Raw genomic sequence first — 24,787 nt, 5'->3', positions numbered from 1 at the left:
ATATATTCCTCTCCCCCTTTCCATCTGCCCCACTGTCTTGTCTTCATCTTTTCAAAATATGAATTACTCTTAAATGCACTTAGTACTATACTCACTCAGAAATTAAGTTAGCATTATACCATGCTTGGAGAAGGAAATGGAAACCCACTCTAGAATTCTTGCCTGGAAAATCCCATGGACAGAGAAGCCTGGTAGGCTAAAACCTGTGAGGTTGCAAAGAGATGGACATGACAAAGCACCTACACATACCAGCATACCATATCATGGTGCTGCCAAATATTAAAAACTGAGAACTCTTAAAACCAAAAGCACGCATGTGAGCTATCTTCCAAAGGACCAAAAAAAAAAAAAAACAAAAACCAACAAAAAACCCCCAAATTATATTAATTGGTTCAGAGGTATGAATGAAGCAGCCTACACCATTGTAACTGACTATGCCAAAGCCTTTGACTGTGTGGATAACAATAAACTGTGGAAAATTCTTCAAGAGATGGGAATACCAGACCACCTGACCTGCCTCTTGAGAAATCTGTATGCAGAGGATGAGATGGTTGGATGGCATCACCGGCTCAATGGACATGAGTTTGAGTAAACTCCAGGAGTTGGAGATGGACAGGGAGGCCTGGTGTGCTGCAGTCCATGGGGTCACAAAAAGTTGGACATGACTGAGTGACTTAATTGAACTGACACCACTATAAAACTTTGCAACTTCAGCTGTGAGTTATAGACCTGTAGCATTGATATTACCTGGTATCTTGCTAAAAATGCAGTCTTAGATCACACAAAACCTGTATTTTAACAAGATTCTTGGTTGTTTCATATGTAAAGTTGGGGACTTGCAGATGCAGAGGATCCCAGAACACAGAATAGAGTTCAGTTCAGTTCAGTCACTCAGACATATCCAACTCTTTGCAACTCCATGATCCGCAGCACGCCAGGCCTCCCTGCCCATCACCAACTCCTGGAGTCCACCCAAACCCATGTCCATCGAGTTGGTGATGCCATCCAACCATCTCATCCTCCGTCATCCCCTTCTCCTCCTGCCCTCAATCTTTCCCAGCATCAGGGTTATGAGAATTAACAATCTTACTTCTTAGACACCACTGTATATTTAACCTTCTTGGCATAGCCATTTTTGCTTTCCCAGCACTTTTTCATTTCTTTATATTCTCTGAATTATCATATGTTGCTCTTCTCCAGTCCCATCTGTAGCATCCAATATTACAGATCTCTAAGATCTAGAAAATTGTAGCTGATGAGTCATCCACTGCCTTTTCTTTTTTCATTCAAAATATCTTATTGTTTAATTTTGAAAAGCTATATGCATTAAACTTTGTTAGTTTCTAATTCCTTAGAATAAACAGATACTAACAAAAAAATAAACTGAGACATATTAATTAACCAATGTATATCTTTAATAGGAATCATGTACATCTTACTTTCTTAAAATTTCTATCCAGTTATTTAGATAATTTTGTTATTTGAGGTGCTTACTTTTTTGGATTCTTTTCTAAGAAGCATTTTGCTGTCTGCCTTTTCTTTATTTTTATTTTTGTACAAACATGCCTCAAGTGTTTTAATAGATTTCAGCTTTTCCTTAAACTTTCCACAGTCAAAACAAAACAACAAAAGACCCAATGTTAAAATCACTTAATAAACTTACAAACTTGAAAAATTAGACACTTCAGGTAGGCAATAAACTTCATATTATGAAAGCAATATATTCCAAGTTTCAAAGATCTGACAGATTCTGCAGAGCGTCTTTCATCAGTAGACGGAAACTCTCAAACGACACAGTCTTCTGTCAGGTAGGACTGGGTGTCACTCACTGGTCTGAGGTCGAATCCATTTCAAGGCATGTTGTGGTGGTACAGTAATGGTGGGATGATAGAACGTGCAGTCAGGCCGTGCACACTGAGTGTTAAATCTACAGTGTTTCGGATGATAGAAGGGACACTCCATTTTCTTACAAGCTGGGAAGTAGCGGCGCAGCTGACTACTGGAAGGCGGTGCTGCTGCTGTGACTGGTTTTGGAGGCAGTCCTGGGGTTCTTCGGTTCATGTGAGTGAAGGGACAGTCATATTTACAATTTGGATGAACAGACAGACACTTCTCAGCAAATTTACAATTGGGAAAGGCTTTGCAAGGTAACACGGGGTGATGGTAAGCACACTCATCCCCGTTCTTGCAGGCAGGCCAGTACTTGCAGCGCTCCAGCAGCTTCTCCGGCTTCTGTGCCACGCTCAGCTCGCTCAGCTCAGCGTTTGCAAAGCTACCATCTGGGTCCTCAAGCTGCCTGCTCAGCATGTGCAACTGCTGGGTTGCAAGTCCCCCGTGTGAGGCTGCAGGGTGCTGTGCGGGTCTCATTCCTTCGGAGCACATGTCCTCCTCTTGATCTGACATGTATCCTGGGGGGCTGGGGACACCGTTCAGCGTCACTATAAACTTGGGACTCGCAGGTTTATCTGGTTGTACAAGATCTCGTGTCTGTACAAGGTGTCCTGAAAGGGCCCGAAGGGCATCTGCCATCATCATCCCCGACTCCTGGTTTGCTGTCACTACTAGCTCCTCAGACAGCTTTGGCTTCTTCAGAATAAATGATCTCGTGTCTTGCCTGATCTGCAGAGTTTCTGCCATTATGGGATCAATTTGCAATCGGGATAACAACTGCCTCTGTTGAGTTCCTTGACTTTTGTCTATATTATCTCCTTTTTCTGCCTCTTCTTTAATAGGAGAACTTATCCTGGGGACTCTGCCTTGTCCCTGGACCATTTTCTGCTAGCAATTCTTTCTGAGAAGTTCGAATTCTGGGAGCAACTGGAAGTGTCTGTTTCTGTGAGACTGTAAAATAGTTGTTTTTGTTACAGATTCTTGAGCTTCAGATATAGCTTTCAAAATTAGATTCTTGTTAGCTTGTTTAGAAGGTGGAAGTGAAGGTCTCCGTTCAGGCTTCGTCGGCACTGACACACTGCTGGAGATGCTTCCTGTACGGGACCCACAATCGTCGTCTTCCTCCTCCTCTTCTCCATCGTGACTGAACTTTTTTACTTCAACAACTGAACTTACCACGGGCAATTTTCTCTTCCGAAAGTTTTCTTCCTCAATACTCATCTTTTCTGCGTTGCTTCTGAAGAAGGGACTGTACATCTCTTCTAAACTGTTAAGCACTTCTGGCTCACACAAGCGTCCTGTTTCATACACCCGGCTGCTCTGAACATCAAGCTGCTTGGCAGCATGAACACTGTTTTGCTGCTGCTGAAACTGCAGCCTGTTTACATGAGCACCACCGTCTGTGTTTCGAGTTGCAGGTGGTCGACAGATTTCAATAGAAGCGTGAGAAGAACCGTATGTAACTGTCACTGTAGTTTTTTTCTGAGATAAGGGATTCTCCTGCACAAAACTGAGGTCTTCATCAATGAGATCATCTGGTTCCGGCTTAATATCAATCACATCTTCAGAGGGTGCTAGCTCCCTCAAAGGTTTCAGTGTGGTCATTAGTCGGTTGCAGCTCCATCATTGTAAGTCGGTCTGACATTAGTGGCTTTCTGCTCCTGTGAACTTGTAGAAACTCTGGACTCTCTTTTTTCAGGTCTAGTGCTAGAAACTGCAAGAGGTGGCACTGCAGCTTCGTGCCTTCTCTCATCTCCTCGACTGAAACTGCTCTTGTTTGAAGGTAGTTACCATCAAAGATGGTGGTATCAGAAGACTTTAGACTAGAGGGGTCGGCTGTTACAGAACGAAGTTTATTTAATACACCGTGAAGCCATATGGTGAATCGAATTGCGTTTTTCCCTAGAAACATGGACAGGTCCTCTGTCACTTGGTCCTGACTTTTCTTTTGGCCACCATCACCATAACGTAATCAGGAAGTTCTTCATCGACGTACGCTCCTAATTATTGCAATTTCCCCTTAATGGCACTGGCTGATCTTGGTGCCGATCTCCATGGCTCCGCGGCGGGAAGCGGCGGGCACTGCATGGCGTCCCGTGGACCAGGGGCCCGGCGCCGGCTTCCTCGCCAGCAGCCAGACCGCCACCGCTGCTCCCGGCCACGTGCCCTGCGTGACCCGCCCCCACATGCTCGAGCCCCACCGCGCGCCTCTGCCTTTTCTTTAAATAAGACCCATACCACCTCAGGTAAAATTAACCTTGGCCTGTTAACAGAAATATTAGACAGTGTTTGGTCTTTAGATGTTTAAATATATTTATATCTATAACATTCTTGAGAAGGAGGTCACTGTTGTGTGGAATATCAGCTCTGATAATAGCTGGCTTGAACCTTGAGCAATCCAACCAACCCTGTATCTTCTTTGGCTCCAGATGATCTATGAATGTTAAGGTTTTTTCCTATGTCAATAAAGAATATATATACACATATGAGTTTGATTTTGTTTTTAAATTAAATGTTGAGCTAATATAAAATAAGATTTATAAGGTATGTGTAAGGTATAAAGTATCATAATACAATGAAATCCATGTAGCCACTGCCCAGTTTAAGTAAAGTAACATACCTTTAAAATCCTGCCCCTGCTAGATACCATAATCTTCCCTTCCTGCTCCCTAATCACTCCAGAATTTTATGATCATTTCCTTGCTTTTTCTCAGTTATACCACACTTGTAACTCTAAATACTGTTTATTTTAAACTTTTATATTAATAGAATCGTATGGTATATATACCATGATTGGCTTCTATTTTTCAAACCTGACATTATTTTCCTGGTATTTATCTGCACTATTTTTTGTAGATAAAATTTACTAATTTTCACCACTGTACTGGCAAATAATGACTATACCTTAATTTATCCATCTACTATTAATGGAAAGTTGGATTATTTGCAATTTTTTGCTATTAAAACTGTACTAAGGGACTTTCCTAGCGGCCCAGTGGTTAAGAATCCGCCTTACAATGCAGGGAATGTGGGTTGATCCCTGGTCCAGGAATTGGGATCCCATGTGCCAGGGGACAACTAAGCCTGATCGCCATAACTAGAGAGAAGCCCACAGGCTGCAGTGAAGATCCTGATGTAACCAAAAATAAAATAAATGTTAAAAAAAAAGCAACTGTACTGATAGGGTCTTTGTGTTTATACATTAAGGACATGAGTCTCTTTATGGCAGTGATTCTCAGTCCTGAGTACCACTGACTATGTTTTATGGTAAATGACATGTAATAATTCTTATATATTGATTTTATAAGAACTTGCTTTCATACAAATGAAGCACATGATAAATTTAAGAATAATATTACCACATTTCAACTTTTTGGAAAATGTATTTCAGACTGTTACACAGAATCACATGATCCTCAAAATTCAAGTTTACAACTGATCTTCACAAGAGCCTTATCCATATACACATTAGTTATTCAGAAGGAAAAATTCAATACAGTATTTTAGTAGTTACATGATTTGCAACCAATACTGAATTACTGAAAGCTGACAAACTCTCAATGAATTACATATAGGATGACCACTCCCAAATACAAGAAGTGAGACAACAAAGGAAAATCTTCTGTTCAGTCATAGAAAAATGATAAAGGCATTTATGATGAGACAAATGCTTTAAGTTAGTATACAACCTACTGGGCGAATAAAACTGCCACATAGGTTGGTAGTTTTGCTCTTGAATATACGTGGTATGGTATTACCCATTTTGGAGAAGAAAACGGCAACCTACTCCAGTATTCTTGCCTGGAAAATTCCATGAACAGAGGAACCTGGTGGGCTATAGTCCATGGGGTTGCAAAGAGTCAGACACAACTGAGCATGCATGCGTTACCCATTTATTTGACATTAAGTGATACGTAAAACTTCAAGTCTGAGTTCTCAAAATGGTTGCTTGGTATTTCTGAATAGTGTCTGGTGTACTCAGAATGTTTCTTATCGTTTATCTTTTCTCCTTTTATAAGGTTTAGTGGGACTGTGCAATGCTGGAGCAATAGTCCAGAATGTCCTGAATAGTGAATTCCATTGTAACACCAGATCCAGGATAACAGCGAGCTATCAAACCTTCAAAATGCTTGTACTGGCGAATAAATTCATCCTGCATGGAGTGCCACACCACCTATAAAAAATGAAAATGAGTCACTAAATTACAAATGGAAATAATACATAAACAAGAATGTAGAAATATTGTCAAGACATATTCTAAGCATTTAGGATAGCATAATAGTTAATCACTGTGGATGGTGACTGCAGCCATGAAATTAAAAGATGCTTGTTCCTTGGAAGAAAAGCTATGACAAACCCAGACAGCATATTAAAAAGCAAAAACTTCACTTTGCTGACAAAGGTCTGTAGAGTCAAAACTATGGTTTTTCCAGGAGTCAAGTACATATGTGAGACTTGGACCATAAAGAGGTCTGAGTGCCAAAAAATGGATGCTTTCGAACTGTACTGGAGAAGATTCTTGGGTCCCTTGGACTGCAAGGAGATCCAACCAGTCAGTCCTAAAGGAAAGTAACCCTGAATATTCATTGGAAGGATTGATACTGAAGCTCCAATATTTTGGCCACCTGATGCGAAGAGCCAACTCACTGGAGAAGACCCTGATGCTGGGAAAGATTAAGGGTGGGAAGAGAAGATGGTGGCAGAAGAAGAGATGGTTGGGTAACATCATCGACTCGAAGGACATGAATCTGAGCAAACTCTGGGCAGTCCAAGGGGTCGCAAAGAGCTGGACACAACTGAGTGACTGAATTGAACTGGGAGAGAATGAAGGACAGGGAAGCTTGGTGTGCTGCAGTCCATAGGGTCACAGAGTCAGGACTGAGCGACTGAACAACCACCGTTAAGAATGTACATTCTGAAACGAGATTCCTAACTGCTCAAGTGAGCTTGAGTATGTTACACCACTCTTCTGTGCCTCAAGCCCCTTACCTATAAACTGGGTGATGATAGTAATACCTTCCTCACAGGTTCAAATGAGATTAAATGACAGAATGTATGCAAAGTGCTCAGAACAGTATTCGACACAGTAATGTTTATTACATTTTAGCTGTTGTTATATCTGTTCCAATATCCAACACAGATGTGGCTAGGCACAACTATGTATGAAATAAGACTGAGGATTACATGAAATTTCACATCAGATGAAAGTTTAATTTCTTTATCTAAAATTAACGATGCAAAACACTTCGTCATGACATGGAGGACACCAAGATAAGTCAGACTAATCATGAGCAATCAAAGGATTCTATAATCTGGAAGTGGAAACTAAAATGCCGAAATCAACACAACACTGTAAATCAACTATATTTCAGTCAAAAAAAATAAAGGAATGAACAGTCCCATAAAAAAATAAATTTTATAAAAAAAAACAAAAAATTTAAAAATACTAGTAATAATAAAATAAATAAATTTTAGACAACTATCAAGACAGAATTTGACACACACACTGACATATTAGTAATATCAATAGGTTATATTTATTCAACTCATTTCATATCAGCACAGTACAAAGTGCTTTATGTACGTATTATTCTATTTAAGTCTCATGACAACCTGGTGAGGGTGGGTACTATGAACGAACACCGTTCCTATCTGCCAGTTCAAAGAGTGCCTTCTAGGATTTTTCCTTGTAAATCCTAAATGTCACAAATCTTAAATTCCTAATAGTCAGCATAAGACTATTTTACTAAACAGCTTTACTTACACTTTTTGCTTCTCTTCTTTTAGCTCACAGTATTTCTTCCACTGGGAAGCCACTTCTACTTTATCTGTTAAGTTAGTATCTGACTTTCAGAGACTGACATAAATGCTTTCCTTCATGAAGCCTTCCATGATGCTAAAATCAGAGTAATTCTCATCTCTAACTGAGGTTTAAATCTGACTCTATCATACGTTAAGTATGGGATCATGGTCACATTACTCTACCTCTCTAAGCTCTGATTTTCACATGTATAAAATGGCAATGGCAATAATATTAGTGCCCACCTACAGAGTAGACGTATTATTTCTGCTTTTCAAATAAGGAAACTGAGGCTCAGAGAGGTTAACTAACTTGCTCCAAACCAGGTAGCTTTACCTGGAGGCAGATTATGAATCCATATCCAGGCTCCTATTCTCAGAATCACTCCACTGTACCATACACCATTCCATTTCCTTACTACCCTCCAAACTAAAACAAAACACAAAAAGGTAATGAAAAACCCATCCCCAAACAAAAGCAAAACAACTTAATGTCTCAAAACGATACAACAGAAATATAAAATACACAGAGATAGCCATATAAACTTGCATAAATATTCCTTTCTTCCTCACAATTTACTACTCTTGTCTGCATTTTATATGGCGCTTTCCTCCTGCACTAAAATTAGAAAATGTATAGCATTTCTAGAGGAATATTTTGGGGGAAATAGATATATATAAGGATGTGCAATGTAGGTAGGTTAAAAGAACTAAAGCATACCTGAAGTAAGTTCTCCTCTTCACATAAATGTTTATCAACCTTCTTGTAGAGGTTATCGAGACCTTTTTTCACTTCTTTTCCAGGATACTCTTTAATAACTTTTCGGAGTTCTTGTTTGTTAAACGCAAGTTGGTAGCTCACTTCCTCCTCTCTTATACCCTGTGCTACCCGAGCTTCAACACCTTCAAAGAAATGCTTCAAGGAAATGAAAAGAAACAATGGCTAAGAACGGCTCTCATTACCACTTGAATTAAAAAAAAAATCTGATTATAAAATAGTATATATCCACTGTGTAAAAATCAGTGTGTGAAAATATAAAGGATAAAATAATAATCAGCTACTATCACACTACTCAGAGATAAGCACTGTCAAAAGACTAGATTTCCCTCTAGTCTTTTGATATGTGAGTATGAAAATGAGGTTATACTTTTGTATGCTATATTTTTCATTTAATATTTTATATGTTTTTCCCAAAGTATAAATTTTAATGGCTGCATCATGCTCCATCCAATGGCTATACTATGTTTATTCATTCTTCCAGTATTAAGTATTTAATATTTTTTACTTTTTTTCTTGAAGTTGACAAAATCTATTCATCAAAAACAAAATCTATTATAAATACAGCTATAAATAACTTTTATACATAGGTATTTACCCATATTATTGATGACTGTCCAGCATAGATTTCTAGGACTATAATTCCTCAGTTGAGGAGTGTAATTGTTAAATATTCTGAAGATTCTTCATATACACAAACTGCTTCCCAGAAAAGTTCAATCACTTTATATTTCTCTCATATGAGACTATTTTATCTTATCATACTATCATCAGCATTATCATAATTAAAAAAAAATCTCTGTCATTTTGAAAAGTGAAAAAGGGGGACTTTCCTGGCAGTCCAGTGGTTAAGACTCTGCCCTTCCAATGCAGATGGTATGGGTTGGATCCCCGGTGGAGGGATAGGAAGGGGGAACTAAGATTCCACATGCCAAGTGGTGTAGCCAAAAGAAAGCAAGAAAGGTTTATTTGTCATTTTATTTCAATATTCTTCAGCTAGAAAGGAAGTTTATCTGCTTTTCATATGCTCAGTAAGTACATTCAGAACCCTCACCCATTTATATATTCGGATCTTAGTGCTTTCTTGATTGGTTTTAAAAAGATCTTTTATAGTAAGTATACTGACTGTGGTGCTGTTACATTCTTCTCAGGTTGCTTTTTAAGTGTAATTGGTTTTTTAACATGCATATTGATTGTCAAGTCTTCACTTGAGCACAACACGATTTAATACTGACAAGTCAAATTCCCTCACTACTATTCTCTAAAATTTTCTTAGCAATTATTTATTTATTCCTCATTAAATTATTACATTTTTAATAATAATTTTTTAGACAAATCTGTTCTGGATATTAAAAATTTTTTTTCCAACAGATTTTTTTACACAGATTTTTAATTGGTTATTATAACATATAGGAAACAAATTGTTTTTTGATATATATATATATATCTTGACTAGGTTAAAAAATCTATTTTACTTTACCAGATAAAATAACCTCAATATATTATATACAGGTAATTATAACCCTGAGGGCTTCCCAGGTGGCGCAGTCACAAAGACTCCGCCTGCCGACGCGGGAGACACAAGAGACACGGATTTGATCCCTGGGTTCGTAAGATTCCCTGGAGGAGGAAACGGCAGTCCACTCCAGTATGATTCTTTTTATATATCTTTATGTTTCGGTCTTACTGCATTGGCTAGAGCTTCTATGACAATGTGAAAGGATTTATCAATGCTTCTGCTTTAAATTTGATTTCAAAGGAAGTTCCTTTATGTTGCAGTTACGTATCATGCAGGCTTTAGGTCTGAGACAGATCCTTTACCCTAAAGGAATATCTGTCTCTTCTTCAGTTTATAAGACACTGGTTCTGCATTTGAATTGCTGACAACAGACAGACAATTTTTATTTGACTCTAACTTCAAAACATAGAAGATGACTAACCACATTGTGGACATAATTTGTTAGAAGGGTCCATTTAAGCTTCTACTATGTTGCAAAGTTCTCAAACTACCATTTCTCATGTTTAAAGATCAGATTTGCTCTGGGGAAGGACAAGTCAAGAAAGGAAGGATAAAGAAAAGGCAATGAATAAAACAATTTTTTTTTCTTTTTATCTTGATAGAGTTTTCAAAATCTTCATCTGAGCTAGGGATAAAGGTTAGCCATTTATGAGGTAAGAAATGGAAGACTGGTATAATGGAAAAGGCTAAATCTATGGTTAATCACCCTGCTTTGCTCCCTGTCAATTATTATAACTTTTTATTTACTTTCAGTTTCTTCATTTGTAAAACAAGGATAATGCTATCTTACCCCACATCATGGTTTACAAGAATTAAAAGAAATAATGTATATAAAACATCTAGCAGTGTCTGAGCAGCTTCAGTATCTCAGTCCATCCTTCCTTATCCTCCTGCACCAATGAATGAGCAACCTTAAAAATAAATGTCTGTTGTGTTACTCACATGTAAACACAGGTTCAAAACCAGAAAAAATTTACTGAATGAAAATATGCTTACATTTAGTTTTTCAAGAGGTTGTCCTAAAGAGTATATGACATAAGACTGAAGGTGATCTGTGTATTTTTGTTTGGCTTCTTTTTTTTCAGCTTCTAGACATGAGATTTTCAAACGAGAAAGTGTTGCAAAAATATGGTGGAAGTTTTCCATCATGACTACATCCCTGGGGGTCTTCTGGCTTTCGTTTGCTACTTTCTCCACTAAACAAAAACGGAAAAAATATAACAATGCCCTCGTATGAATATGACCACATTTAGCTATGGAAAAAATTATTTTTTCATTTATAAGTTTAAGAAGTAAGCACATTTATGGACTTAATCAAATAAAACATAATGTACTGAAGGATCTACCCAAACCTAAATAAAAAATCATTCTAAAACAGTCATATATATATATATGTATAAATTTGGATTCCTATTTCACATCTTTTAGCCAAACAAATTCTAAATTGTTCAAGTGCTTAAAATGTTAAAAGCAAATAAATGAATGCAATCATAAGTACTAAGAAAAATAAACCTAGTTAAAGAAATAATTCTGTGATAGTATGAACTTTCTAAGAATGGCCCAAAACTTAGAAGTCATAAAGAGAAAGATGAATAAACTTGACATATAATTTGGAAGCTCTTACACAGTAAAACATACCATAAGCACAACTGATTTATATCCTTCTAGGTTAACAAAGGATAACAAGACTGATAATACTGAGAAATACTGGGTATCGAGGCAGACGTGATAGAAACTTTCACCAGATGCTCAAAGGACTAAACAGGTATAATCTTTCTGTGTGGTTATTTGGCAGAAACTCAACAGACACAAAACTTTTGACTCAGTAATTATTTCCAATAATTGATCCTAGGGAAATTATTAGACAATATACAGAAATATACAGAAAACTGGAAATGAATCAAATGCCTGTTAACAGAAGATCTGCTAAGTAAATAATGATAGATGGAACTCTATGCAATCATTACAAGTGATTACGGTTATCGAGTTGGTGATGCCATCCAGCCATCTCATCTTCTGCTGTCCCCTTCTCCTCCTGCCCTCAATCCCTACAAGCATCAGGGTCTTTTCCAATGAATCAACTCTTCGCATGAGGTGGCCAAAGTACTGGAGTTTCAGCTTTAGCATCAGTCCTTCCAATGAACACCCAGGACTGATCTCCTTCAGAATGGACTGGTTGGATCTCCTTGCAGTCCAAGGGACTCTCAAGAGTCTTCTCCAACACCACAGTTCAAAAGCATCAATTCTTTGACACTCAGCTTTCTTTACAGTCCAACTCTCACATCCATATATTACCACTGGAAAAACCAGGGCCTTGACTAGACAGACCTTTGTTGGCAAAGTTATGTCTCTGCTTTTGAATATGCTATCTAGGTTGGTCATAACTTTCCTTCCAAGGAGTAAGCGTCTTTTAATTTCATGGCTGCAATCACCATCTGCAGGGATTTTGGAGCCCCCCAAAATAAAGTCTGACACTGTTTCCACTGTTTCCCCATCTATTTGCCATGAAGTGATGGGACAAGATGCCATGATCTTCGTTTTCTGAATGTTGAGCTTTAAGCCAACTTTTTCCCTCTCCTCTTTCACTTTCATCAAAAGGCTCATTAGTTCTTCTTCACTTTCTGCCATTAGGGTGGTGTCATCTGCATATCTGAGGTGACTGATATTTCTCCTGGCAATCTCGATTCCAGCTTGTGCTTCTTCCAGCCCAGTATTTCTCATGATGTACTCTACATATAGGTTAAATAAGCAGGGTGACAATATACAGCCTTGACATACTCTGTTTCCTATTTGGAACCAGTCTGTTGTTTCATGTCCAGTTCTAACTGTTTCTTCCTGACCTGCATACAGGTTTCTCAAGAGGCAGGTCAGGTGGTCTGGTATTCCCATCTCTTTTAGAATTTTCCACAGTTGATTGTGATCCACACAGTCAAAGGCTTTGGCATAGTCAAGAAAGCAGAAATAGATGTTTTTCTGGAACTCTCTTGCTTTTCTGATGATCCAGCGGATGTTGGCAATTTGATCTCTGGTTCCTCTGCCTTTTCTAAAACTAGCTTGAACTTCAGGAAGTTCACGGTTCACGTATTGCTGAAGCCTGGCTTGGAGAATTTTGAGCATTACTTTACTAGCATGTGAGATGAGTGCAATTGTGCAGCTGTTTGAGCATTCCTTGGCATTGCCTTTCTTTGGGATTGGAATGAAAACTGACATTTTCCAGTCCTGTGGCCACTGCTGAGTTTTCCAAATTTGTTGGCATATTGAGTGCAGCACTTTCACAGCATCATCTTTCAGGATTTGAAATAGCTCAACTGGAATTCCATCACCCCCATTAGCTTTGTTCGGCTTTCTAAGGCTCACTTGACTTCACATTCCAGGATGTCTGGCTCTAGCTGAATGATCACACCATAGTGATTATCTGGGTTGTGAAGATCTTTTTTGTATAGTTCTTCTGTGTATTCTTGCCACCTCTTCTTCCTATCTTCTGATTCTGTTAGGTCCATACCATTTCTGTCCTTTATTGAGCCCATCTTTGCCTGAAATGTTCCCTTAGTATCTCTAATTTTCTTGAAGAGATCTCTAGTCTTTCCCATTCTGTTGTTTTCCTCTATTTCTCTGCATTGATCACTGAGGAAGGCTTTCTTATCTCTCTTTGCTATTCTTTGGAACTCAGCATTCAGATGGACATGAGTTTGAGTAAACTCTGGGAGTTGGTGATAGACAGGGAGGCTTGGCGTGCTGTGATTGATGGGATTGTAACGAGTCGGACACGACTGAACTGAACTGAACTGACATTAGTAGACAAGGAAAGACACTAGAATCATACAGTCTAGCAGGTTCCAAAACAGTGTGTAAGGTATGATAAAACATTTTTAAGTTAGAGAACACACAATATGTGCTTATATACCAGGGAAAGAGATATATTGAAAAGTTTTAGACAGGTAAAAATTAAATGTTACCTTTGTAAGATGAGATTACAAATTACTTTCTTCTTGATTTTTGAAGTCAGTTTGCTGATTTGGGGGGGTATGTAATGAGCATATACTACTTTACAATTGGACAAAGCAAAGCCACTTCGAATTTTAAAAGAAATATCAACCATATAAACATTCAATCATATAATTTATCATCTTTCCCCTAAATCTGTTTCCACCAAAAATGTATTATCTGTAACTGTTGAGATAATTCTACTTTTGTCATTTTTTTAGCTTTAAAAATTCCTGAATTGATGCAGTCAGATAGTTTATTTCAAATTAAACACATCCACACTGTTTCTGTAACTTAACTGTGTGATGTGACAAAGGAAGATGATGAATTATACTATTTTAGCATTAATTGGGGATTCCCTGGTAGCTCTGCTGGTAAAAAATTGGCCTGCAATGCAGGAGACCCAGATTCAATTACTGGCTCAGGAAGATCCTCTGGAGAAGAGATAGGCTACCCATTCCAGTATTTTTGAGCTTCCCTGGTGGCTCAGATGGTAAAGAATCCAACTACAATATGGGAGACCTGGGTTTGATCCCGGGGTTGGGAAGATCCCCTGGCAGACTGAATGGCAACCCATTCCAGTATTCTTGCCTCGAGAATCCCAAGGACAGAAGAGCCTGGTGAGCTACATCCATGGTGTTGCATAGAGTTGGACATGATTGAGTGACTAAGCACACACACGTACAGACATCACTGTTGATCATCTCGAGAAGACTCTTGCTAAAATGCAAATGTAATCCACAAGGTCATTTTTGTGTTTAAAAAATGAATTTCAATTTTACATAGTGATAGCCCATATGAACCCTAAAACATAAGTAGTTCCTGGTAAATACAAGTGGGTTTTATGTACTGTTTGTTTTTCAAATTTAAGAAATCTTTACTTTCAGAAAACTTAAAAAAGACTATAGACTATGGAAAATAATGAACAGATCTGTACCCCAACTTCTAACTTAATCAGAAATAATGAAAACCGACCAAAAATACCAGAAATAAGGAAAACCACCACCAAAAACTTCTTCATAATGTAACAAAAGCTTACCATTAACAAATACCCCTCTGATAAGTTTAGTATATGCTTTATCTAGATCTCCACGACGCTCGGCATTTTTAAAGATTGATTCTGCGAGTCCAGCAAATTCTTCAAATTCAGCAACAAATGGGAGAATTCCTACTTTACTCTTCTTTGAGATCTTTACTTCTTCCATTTGCCTTATTTGGTTACTCTAAAGTTAGGCAGAAAGCAAGGGAGAAAAATAGCTAAGCAACTTAGAAACAACATACAATTAAAAGCAAATATATATACCACAAAGGCATGATGTAATTTAATACCTAGAACATTTTGGACATTTACTAACCAAAGAGTAATACAATATGGATAACTAAGAAAAACTATTGCTAGAGATTAAAAAGTACATATATAATATTTAAGAAACTAAAATCAAGGAAAAAAATCCAAATTATCCAAAACAAAATGCACTCAAAGCTTGTGAACCTCAGGTCTTTGTTTAAAGTAAAAACAACTAATGAACACTTCTATCATTTATAAAAGGTAAGTATATAGTGATTGCCCATTCTGGGGCAGAGCAGATACCAGAGCACACACAGGATCTCTCACAATTATTTCTGGTTGGTGGCTATATAGTCAAGTTGAGAACCACAACCATTTCCAAATCTCAACAGCCTAAAATTTGTTTGGATAGAGAAGTTCTATATTTTGGGGGTATGAGAACAGAGACGGAGATCAGGTATTTCTACTGTGGATTTGCATATATAGTTTTCCATGTATCTATTAGTTATTTACTCTAAATCTGTATAGTAAAGTACTTGTGTAAGATGGATACAAAGTACAAATAGACATATATACAGAATATAGACACTTTGGTTCAAAATAATCAATTATGATTCTGTGTACTTCCAGGGGATCTAGTTCTATTCCCGGTAAGAAGTACATTGCCAAAGTGTTGAATCATTTTCAACTCCTACCTAAAACGTCATTATGCTGAGATTTTGGGGATATAACCTGAAAACCATACGACATGTAGAGATTAGAAAAGTAATTGTTCTTTTGTTCAATATGGTATTGGAAGTTCTAGACATAGCAATCAGACAGGAAAAATAAATAAAAGCAATCCAAATTGGACAAATAATTCTAAAACCTGTATGGAAACACAAAAGATCATAATAGCCAAAGTAAGCTCAAGAAAGAACAAAATCAGAGGTATTATGCTCCCTGATTTCAAACTATACTACAAAGTTATAGTCATCAAACAATATGGTACTGGTACAAAAACAGACATGTAGATCAATGGAACAGAGTACCCAGAAATAAACCCATCCTTATATGTTTAATTAATCTATGACAGAGAAGGCAAGAATATACAATGAGGAAGAGGCACCCAAATCATATCATTTTCAAAGGTTAAAGAGTACAAAACCACATCACTATAGTGTGGGGAATTCTGAAAAGCAAAGTAAATTCAGGTAAGAAATGTACTGGAGTGCAGTGTCCAGCTTGGTAGTACTTGATATGTTTCTAATTTTATCTCTAGTTCTTGGTAGGCTAATCTTTTTAGCCCTGTTCCTTGAAGAACACTTTGGGCTTGGCCACCAGATGAAAGTACTAAACTCAGATGCTATCTATTTCACTTTCTGCAGTCGTCTGACATTCATTCTTTGGTTCAATACACACAGAACCATTCACTACTTTTTCAAGGTATGCCTTAGGTCCAGATCTTGTCCCAAGTACCAAAACATGTAACACTTAACTGAGCATGCACAACTGACTGGACACTGTGAAAAGACTTGAGTTAAAATAAGAAACATTGATGACAACCAACAGAAGGAACCATCCTTCTCCCTTTAGTGACAAAAGGTAAAGCTTTTAGAAATACATGCAATTTAGGAAAAAACATGACTTTATACCTTTGTCTAGGTAAATTTTACTAAATTTCTTCACTTCCCAGTTTTGAGAGTAACATGAACATTCTTCAGCAAACTATTATTAATTACTACTGTTATTCCCTGGTGACTCAGATGGTAAAGCATCTGCCTACAATGTGGGACACTCGGGTTCGATCCCTAGGTCAGGATGATCCTCTGGAGAAGGAAATGGCAACCCACTCCAGTACTCTTGCCTGGAAAATCCCATGGATGGAGGAGCGTGGTAGGCTACAGCCCATGGGGTTGCAAAGAGTTGGACGTGACTAAGAGACTTCACTTTCACTTTCATTACTGTCATCATCACCATTACAAGTGATTCTGTACCAGGCAATGTGCTAAGCACTTCATTTGAACCCATGCCTACATCTACCTGATACTATTACATCTTACACTTTTAATAATTACATTCAACTGGATTGAGAGGTATTATATTAAAGTTTTATATAATAGTTTTATTTTACTGATAAGAGCAACAAAATCTTCATATTCTAAAAATGTATAGTGTTCTCATGATTAGTGTTCTAGCTATTCTTATTCTATGTCACATGGGACTCATTATCTCAGACTTCAGTAATTCTTTATTTTCCTTTTGGCTATCAGCTTACAATCAGACCTTACAGGTTTATCATCACTTATGAAGAAAGCTGGGCAGGGAAGAGGATAAGTGGCCAAATTTCATAATATTTCAAATGCCAGTGCAGTCATTTGGTGGGGAAGGAGGGTTAACAAGTCTGTTGAGGTGACATTTAAGTTTCTACGGATGGCTTTTAAACTTTCAGAAATCAGTAAATATTATTTTTAAAAAGTATAAAGATGATGTGGATTTTAATTACCCTTAATATTTTTATTATTCTCTCATTATTCTATGGGCTTCCCTGGTGGCTCAGCCGGTAAAGAATCTGCTTGCAAAGCGAGAGACCTGGGTTCGATCCCTGGGTTGGGAAGATTCCCCTGGAGGAAATGGCTACCCACTCCAGTATTCTTACCTGGATAATTCCATGGACAGAGGAGTCTGGCAAGCTACTGACCATGGGGTCACAAAGACTCAAACATGACTGAGTGACTTTCACTCACTCATTATTCTATGGCTATTCAAGCACTGGATTTAACTTAGAGGTTACACAGTAGAATAATTCAGATGATAAATATCTACTTTTACATATTAATACTAAATACATTAATAAAATGAAACTCTTTTTAGAACCTGGTCCAATCCTGTTCATATCTATGAGCTTTCCAAAACCTAACAGAAAAAATAAAGTTAATGATTTTTTTCCTATTAGAAGGAGAAAAATGATAACTGCCAAAAGTTCTCATAAGAACAACTTATTCTTAAGGTAATATGATTAAAGCTATTAAACTAAAAAAATACTTTAATCAATTAAAATAATCCAAATAGTAATTATCCTATTGTAATATGTTAAAAGAAGAGAAACAATAAATTCAAGTTTCAGTTGTTTCATTAAATCTGTGGTTACTAATCAGTCAACTGGGATTTCAGTTACTTAGAGGATCTCAAGTGTAATAACTGCTGCCTCTATGTCAGCTACTTCCGAACTTGCCATGATTCACTGTAGATGGGAATCTACTTGGCACAGCACCATCCAGCTAACCCTGCTCCTGTATACTGCAGCCAATACCTTGCTTTAAGGCTTGGGGGATATGAATAGTAGATCCCCTGGTGGAAAGCTGGAAATATTTTAAACACACACATACAGATATTTTGCAATGGTTAAGAGTTCTAAGTTATTGGAAAAAAAAAAAAACCCAACTTACAATACATTTGTCAAAGTTCCTTTTGACAGTCACCAAAACATTTCCCAATGTAGTACTCAGAAAAGAAGCAGGGTCCACGTTTTGTGCAGTCCACACATGATGACTCATTTTGACTAGCATGTAAAGGGAGTTAAAGCTATCAATTTTGTCTCCTAATGCAATCAAGTTGTTCAGTTCTGGCTCAATGCAGCGAAATATTTTAATCATCATTTGGCGGATCATATCCTTCCTGTTCAGAAATACAAAACAGAAAAGTTATTACAAGCTTCAGGTGTATTCACCTTTAACTTTAATCCCCTCAGTATACACAAATGACTAAAATTTGATATTTCAACTAACATTGTCCAAATAGTTAATTATTCTAGAATGGTTTCCAATATAAACATACTTTTTGAGGTTGCATTTTATCACTCAAAATAACATTGTCCTTTGTAGAACTGGGTCCTGAAATGTGCTTTGTGATTTCTGAGAAATACACTACAATTCAAATGCTACTTCCTACCAGCAAACATCAAAATTGACTGCACTTGTGAGTTTACAAGAGCAAAGAAAAGCCGAACAGCCATAAACAGCACCAATTTTACTTCACTGAGATGTTCCGTAAGACACTGGGCACACAGATAGGTGCTCTGAGTGTTGTCAGTTATGGTCAGGAATCTGGACTCCTCACTGGGCAGTATTCCTTTCTGCTCAATTGAAAGTTTATTTTTTTTCACAATAAACAACCGATAGTAACAAACACATACTCAGATGAAACAGGAAGTGGTGTGCCAGCATTATGTTGCCGTGACAAAGTTCCTCCATCTGTGTCCTCTGCTTCCGTCTGCAAAAATTATTCAGGTACTTTACATAATAAAAGACTAACAAATTGACTAGTTTAGTTTATATAGCAATAGCCTGCTAGGTCTTAAAATTCTTAGGAGAGAATATATTATGAGAAATGACGATTTTTAAAGGTAGTATTATCAATGCAATTATATAATTTAATATGTTGTTTCAGAATGTTTACGAAAAGCTTTGTTTTTAGATTTTATCCGAGAATGAGAAGTTGTGTTTGTGTGTGAGGACATTTGGCAGGGTGGGGCGAGAGAGAAAGGTAGAGGAGACTCAGAGGGAGTGTAGGAATGAGAGGGCAACTTAATAAAAAGCTGAACACATCTAGGAACATGTTCAAGGGAGAATTTTGAAAATTAAAATCATTCTAATAAAATTAATCATTCTAATAAAACTCAAGCATAAAAAATGCTGTCCAAAGTTCTTACAGAAACTAACAAATTTACTAGCAATACTATCTACAGGAACAAATCCTCTAACCATTTGAAAGATTTAATTTCTCAGTCATTTGAGGACTGTTTGTATATGTTGGTTCTTTTAAAGATCATCTCAATTTTAAAAAAGCCATTTGATTTGCACTGTGCTTTTAAATTCTTTAAAATACTCTAGCAAATGTCTCATTTTATTTTCTTACATTTATGCCACCAGAGAGTCATGTTCAATAGGCATTATTATACCCATTACACAGATGAGGAAAAATAGGGATTAAATAATTAGTTTAAGGTCTCATAGTAAGAAAGCCATAAAAAAGATTCTGATTTGAGGCCTCACGATTTTTTTCTTTCTTGCTTTCATTTATTTTTTAAGACCACAGGGGCTTCCCTGGTGGCTTAGCAGTAAAGAAATCTGCCTGCCAATACAGGAGCCATGGGTTCAATTTCTGGGTTGGGAAGATCCCCTGGTGAAGGAACTGGCAATCCACTCTAGTATTCTTGCCTGGAAAATCCCATGGATAGAGAAACCTGGTGGGCTACAGTCCACGGGGTCGCAAAGAGTCGGGCACAACTTAGTGACTAAATAACAACAAATATACATTAAAACATAATTTTTAAATTTTTTAAATTCTATTTTTCTTGATGACTAAAACAATACATTTGCTTTTTAAAAATATTTTTTGCCAAGTAAACTCAGACATTTCCCCCACTCATCAATTTGGAGAATGTTTAGGCCTAAGATAGTCTAGAATATTAGATCAGATGTCCAAACCCTATCCCTTTTTTTATTATCTTGTATGATAAAAATTATTTTAAAAATCCTTACAATGTAAATTCTTTCTGTTCTGATACTGAAATTATGACAACATACTGATTAGGCTAATTATGATATAGATCCTAAATATGAGCTAATAAATAAATGTCACCCATACCACAGTTCCAGGCATACTCTGATGTTGCTGTAGTTTGAAAAATTTACTTATGAAGTCTTGTTCTGCCAGACACAGGGGCTCCAGTTCGCTCAGTACCTGTTCAAAGATCTGAAGAAAACCAAAATGATCCTACAAAGAACTGAACAAAACGCTTAAAAATAACATTCCACATTTAATCACTTTTTTGCAGCAACCAGGGAAGCTTTATCTATAATCTTAATGGAATCCCCCAAACAAATACTTCCAAGATTGACAGGACAATGCAGTATTAACGAGGCATAACAGGGTCAGAACATACCTAAAACAAAACTGACAACAATTATTCACTTGGAATCTGGAAAAAGGAACATAGCGATAAGACTTTTTATTTAAACAATTTAGCTTCATAAAAGTTGTTTCCTCTTTGTAGTCACTCAAATAATTGGATTGACAATGCAAGCTCTTTATGATTTATAACAAATTTTAATAAAGTTGTTATGTCATTTAATTGATGAATTACATTTCAGTTGCCATTTGACTGGTATTTTGTTTTTTTAGATTCAGAAATGGAAAGTAAGACATGGTTAATTAAAAGAGTCAATAGAGCCCAAATCTTTGAACACAATGAAAGCAATAACAAACTGGTGCTAGAAAACTGACAGTAATGTTTAAGAAACATGTGTTATTTCATTTTACCTTATCAAATTTGGTTCTGTCCGCGACATCGAGATCAGAGGCCGACATGTTTCCCATATCCAACAAGGAAGATGACTGAGATCTGCGATTCCCTGAACTCTGAACACTGAGTTTATTTAGACTAGAAGTAGATCCAGTTAATTTCCCGGAACTTCCATGAAGACCTAAGAAATGATAAAACTTTAAAAGTTGTGACCTTCATGAATAAAAGATCCATGGCATAAATCAGGGCTCTTTCCTACTGTCCTGGTCTTCTGGGGCTCATATTACTTAGGGCACAACTCTACCATATGAAAAGGATGTACAGTCTTTCCCTTTCATTAAGATTTGTATTCTACTTCTGAGCATATGTAATGATAGGTAAAACCATAGAGAATCACAGAATAAGATTGAAAGGGATCTTAAAGATCACATTGTGCCCTGCCCAGTCTCATCACAGTTGCCTGATGATTTTTCTAAAGTAGATGAGGATTTCTTTTCCACTCAGAAGACATGACTATGGATGAAAGTCACTGACCCCCTAGAATACTAGCTAACATGATGGTTGTATTTCTAGAAAAAAACTGCCATATTCAATATTGTTTGCCTCTACATTAAATCAATACATTAGGCTGAACCATGTGAAACTACCAACACTCAATTATTCTTGCCCTACTAAAAATGTCAATTACACATAACTCAATACATTCCTGAACTCACTCTTGTTTTTTCAGCAAGTAAACTGATTAAAGTTCTTTAAAAAACTAAACAAAATGAAAAGAGAAAAAAAAAACCCTGAATATTTGTTGTATTTAAAATACAACTAAAATATAACACATACATTATTAACTATATTAATATGGGACATCTGAGTTTAGGTATAAACACAGGTATCTATCATAGCCATGAGGAAAAATGAGAACAATATGTCTGGACAAATCCTACATACATCAAATAATTAAAGGATTCTATTTTTACAAGAAAATGTGATATTTTTATTCAGAATTAAATTTAAACAGTAAAGCATTTTTATTCTTCTTGACTATTTCTTAGCTAACCTGTATTACTCGCTGATGGTCAGAAGGGACAAATAATAAAATAAGTAATAAAAAATGTGATATATAGTTAGCTAGGGACAAACTTTGGTTTCATTATGCAAAATCTGACCACACATACAAGAAATTTTATAGTTTCTAAACACAGCCTGAAAAAAAAGTATAATGGTTAAGACGTTTTATAAATTTCTGACTACCCACCATACATGTTTAACCATATTACATATTTCTTGGATGTAGTCATACCACTTCCCTTCTGTTGGTTTTCTTTCATCAATACCTGGCAACCAATCAATATTTCTGGTGTAACTTTTTTCAAGATAAATAACTAATTTCTAGACATTAAACAAACATGCATTGAGAATACCTACTAATACACTAAGCATACTCACTCTCTGTTTCCTGTTTGACAGCACTTTCTTTTCGAGGCAGTGTAGCTGTGATGGATTAGGTTGCAAGCATCAAAGACAAAGACAAGTTAATAAACTGCAATTTGCACAAACCATGCACAAGAGGAAGTTAAAGCTCTAGTTTAAAAGACACATGCAAAGAACCATGAGCATCAAGTAACGAGAGATGCAACGTATGTTTAGTTGGTCAGCTACTGCTTGAGAAATTACATGAGAGAAAAGACTTTACTAGTCTTTTAATGTACTATTTTATGCAAATATTCAGGTAAAAATATCTACATTTGTAAACCTCCCCCACACTTTTAAATGATGTTTTAAGTCTCCTAAGCTGATGTACTTAAATTTAAAGACTATATTTGCAAGTTCTGACTTCTGAAGAAAACAGAGTTCAAGTAAATAATTTAATACAGTGAAAATTTAATAGAATGAAGTTGCACATTTAAACATTAAATGCATTAACAATCCTGTATTCACTGAAAGCTCTTGGAAGGAATCTCCACTGTACTAAATAATTTTATACTCCCTCTGATAAAAAACTATGAGTGGGGTTTTAAAACCATTTTAGAATAATAAGCTAAACTATTTAGTAACTTAAACAGGCTCTGTGAATACTGAGAATAAAACATATGTATCAAAATACATATTGGGAGATGGGTAGGTAGAAGGGTAAAGCTGAGGGAAGAGGTCTAATTGGGAACTGGAGCTCTTTCAGGGTCATCTGGTATTTCCTTTATCTAAAACCTCTCTTTAGTATTTGTTAGATCAATTGTAGAGATCGTCTTGTGAAACATTCTCAACCCAAATGAGAAGCTAATTTGAAAGGCAAAGAAAGAAATTACAGAATAAAAGAGAAAATTAATGAATATAACTCTAGAAATATTTAAGAAATAGAAAACAATGTGTCAACTCCTGCCAAACAGGGATAGTGACAGCTGCTATCGCCAGGCAAAAGCTTGAGTATAAACTACTAATTTGCCACAGCAAAAACATGTAAATCTTCCCAGCCTTGTCTGCCTGAAGTTTAAAGGAATATGAAATGATAAGGCTGGACATTATAGCGACCAGCAGGGAGGGATGCGCTGGAGCCACTAGCTGGCCGATCTGAACAGTACCTTCTGGTGGCCTTAAGGTGTCACTCTACTAAGTTCATCAGTTTCAGAGCAAAGCCTAATGCTGCATATATTTTTCTTTTTTTAAAGTAGTTAATAAATACTACCAGTGCCCTATTTGGGCTCATAAAAAAAGTCTGTATTATTTATCAGCAAGAAGTAACAATATTCCGGTAAATTTTAAATATCCTTAAACAATTTCTGCTAGAGTATAAGCATCAAGAGGGTAGGGTCTTTGCTCATTGCTGCATTCTCAGTACTGGGCAGTCCTTATCATATAATAGGTAATTAATAAACATTTACTGAATGAATCTTCCAGTCAGGACTGAATTTAGTCTTGTGTTCAAGACTCCCTTTGGAGTCAACAACATTTCTTAATTTAGTGGAGAAACACTGAAAAAAATGTTTTTGGCATATAATTTTTTAAGTTTTGGATTAATAAAGATAAGGAAGTTATTATGTAAATAGGCTCAACTAATATATGTGTGTCTTATCTTAGTAGTAGAAAGAAAAAAATGAGCGATTTAAAAAATTATTACTAAATATCTTTTGCCTGTCTTTTCGTTAAGTACATCTGAGGAACACAAAAGAAAAACAAAACAAATAATCTTGGGGGGACAATCCCACACCTCTAAAGATACCAGGGTAAACCTTCTGATCTAAAAAAGGCAAA

At 36.6% G+C, this 24,787-nt stretch overlaps 1 protein-coding gene and 1 pseudogene across 13 annotated transcripts in view; both read right to left on the bottom strand.

Moving 5' to 3' along the window:
* Window positions 1-1,393: 1,393 nt before the first annotated feature.
* Window positions 1,394-4,088, bottom strand: LOC101108048 (zinc finger CCCH domain-containing protein 14-like; annotated as a pseudogene).
* Window positions 4,089-5,253: 1,165 nt separating this feature from the next.
* EXOC1 (exocyst complex component 1) overlaps window positions 5,254-24,787 on the bottom strand; it is a 54,519-nt gene continuing 34,985 nt past the window's right edge. For 8 of the 13 annotated variants that reach the window (XM_060417610.1, XM_060417614.1, XM_060417616.1 and 5 more), the window contains 8 exons: window positions 21,562-21,725; window positions 20,887-20,994; window positions 19,433-19,509; window positions 18,687-18,915; window positions 15,010-15,193; window positions 10,983-11,182; window positions 8,411-8,605; window positions 5,254-6,064 (listed from right to left, as the gene is read on the bottom strand). In XM_060417610.1, the coding sequence (XP_060273593.1) occupies window positions 5,912-6,064; window positions 8,411-8,605; window positions 10,983-11,182; window positions 15,010-15,193; window positions 18,687-18,915; window positions 19,433-19,509; window positions 20,887-20,994; window positions 21,562-21,725 (1,310 nt within the window). In that variant the 3' untranslated portion in view covers window positions 5,254-5,911. Of the gene's footprint in view, window positions 6,065-8,410; window positions 8,606-10,982; window positions 11,183-15,009; window positions 15,194-18,686; window positions 18,916-19,432; window positions 19,510-20,886; window positions 20,995-21,561; window positions 21,726-22,987; window positions 23,033-24,787 lie in introns of all 13 variants that reach the window. The other 5 variants (XM_060417609.1, XM_004009836.4, XM_060417611.1 and 2 more) reach the window with 1 other exon arrangement.

Source organism: Ovis aries, chromosome 6, assembly GCF_016772045.2.
Source record: "Ovis aries strain OAR_USU_Benz2616 breed Rambouillet chromosome 6, ARS-UI_Ramb_v3.0, whole genome shotgun sequence".
Lineage (NCBI taxonomy): Eukaryota > Metazoa > Chordata > Mammalia > Artiodactyla > Bovidae > Ovis > Ovis aries.
This window is presented reverse-complemented; position numbering and strand designations above follow the sequence as displayed.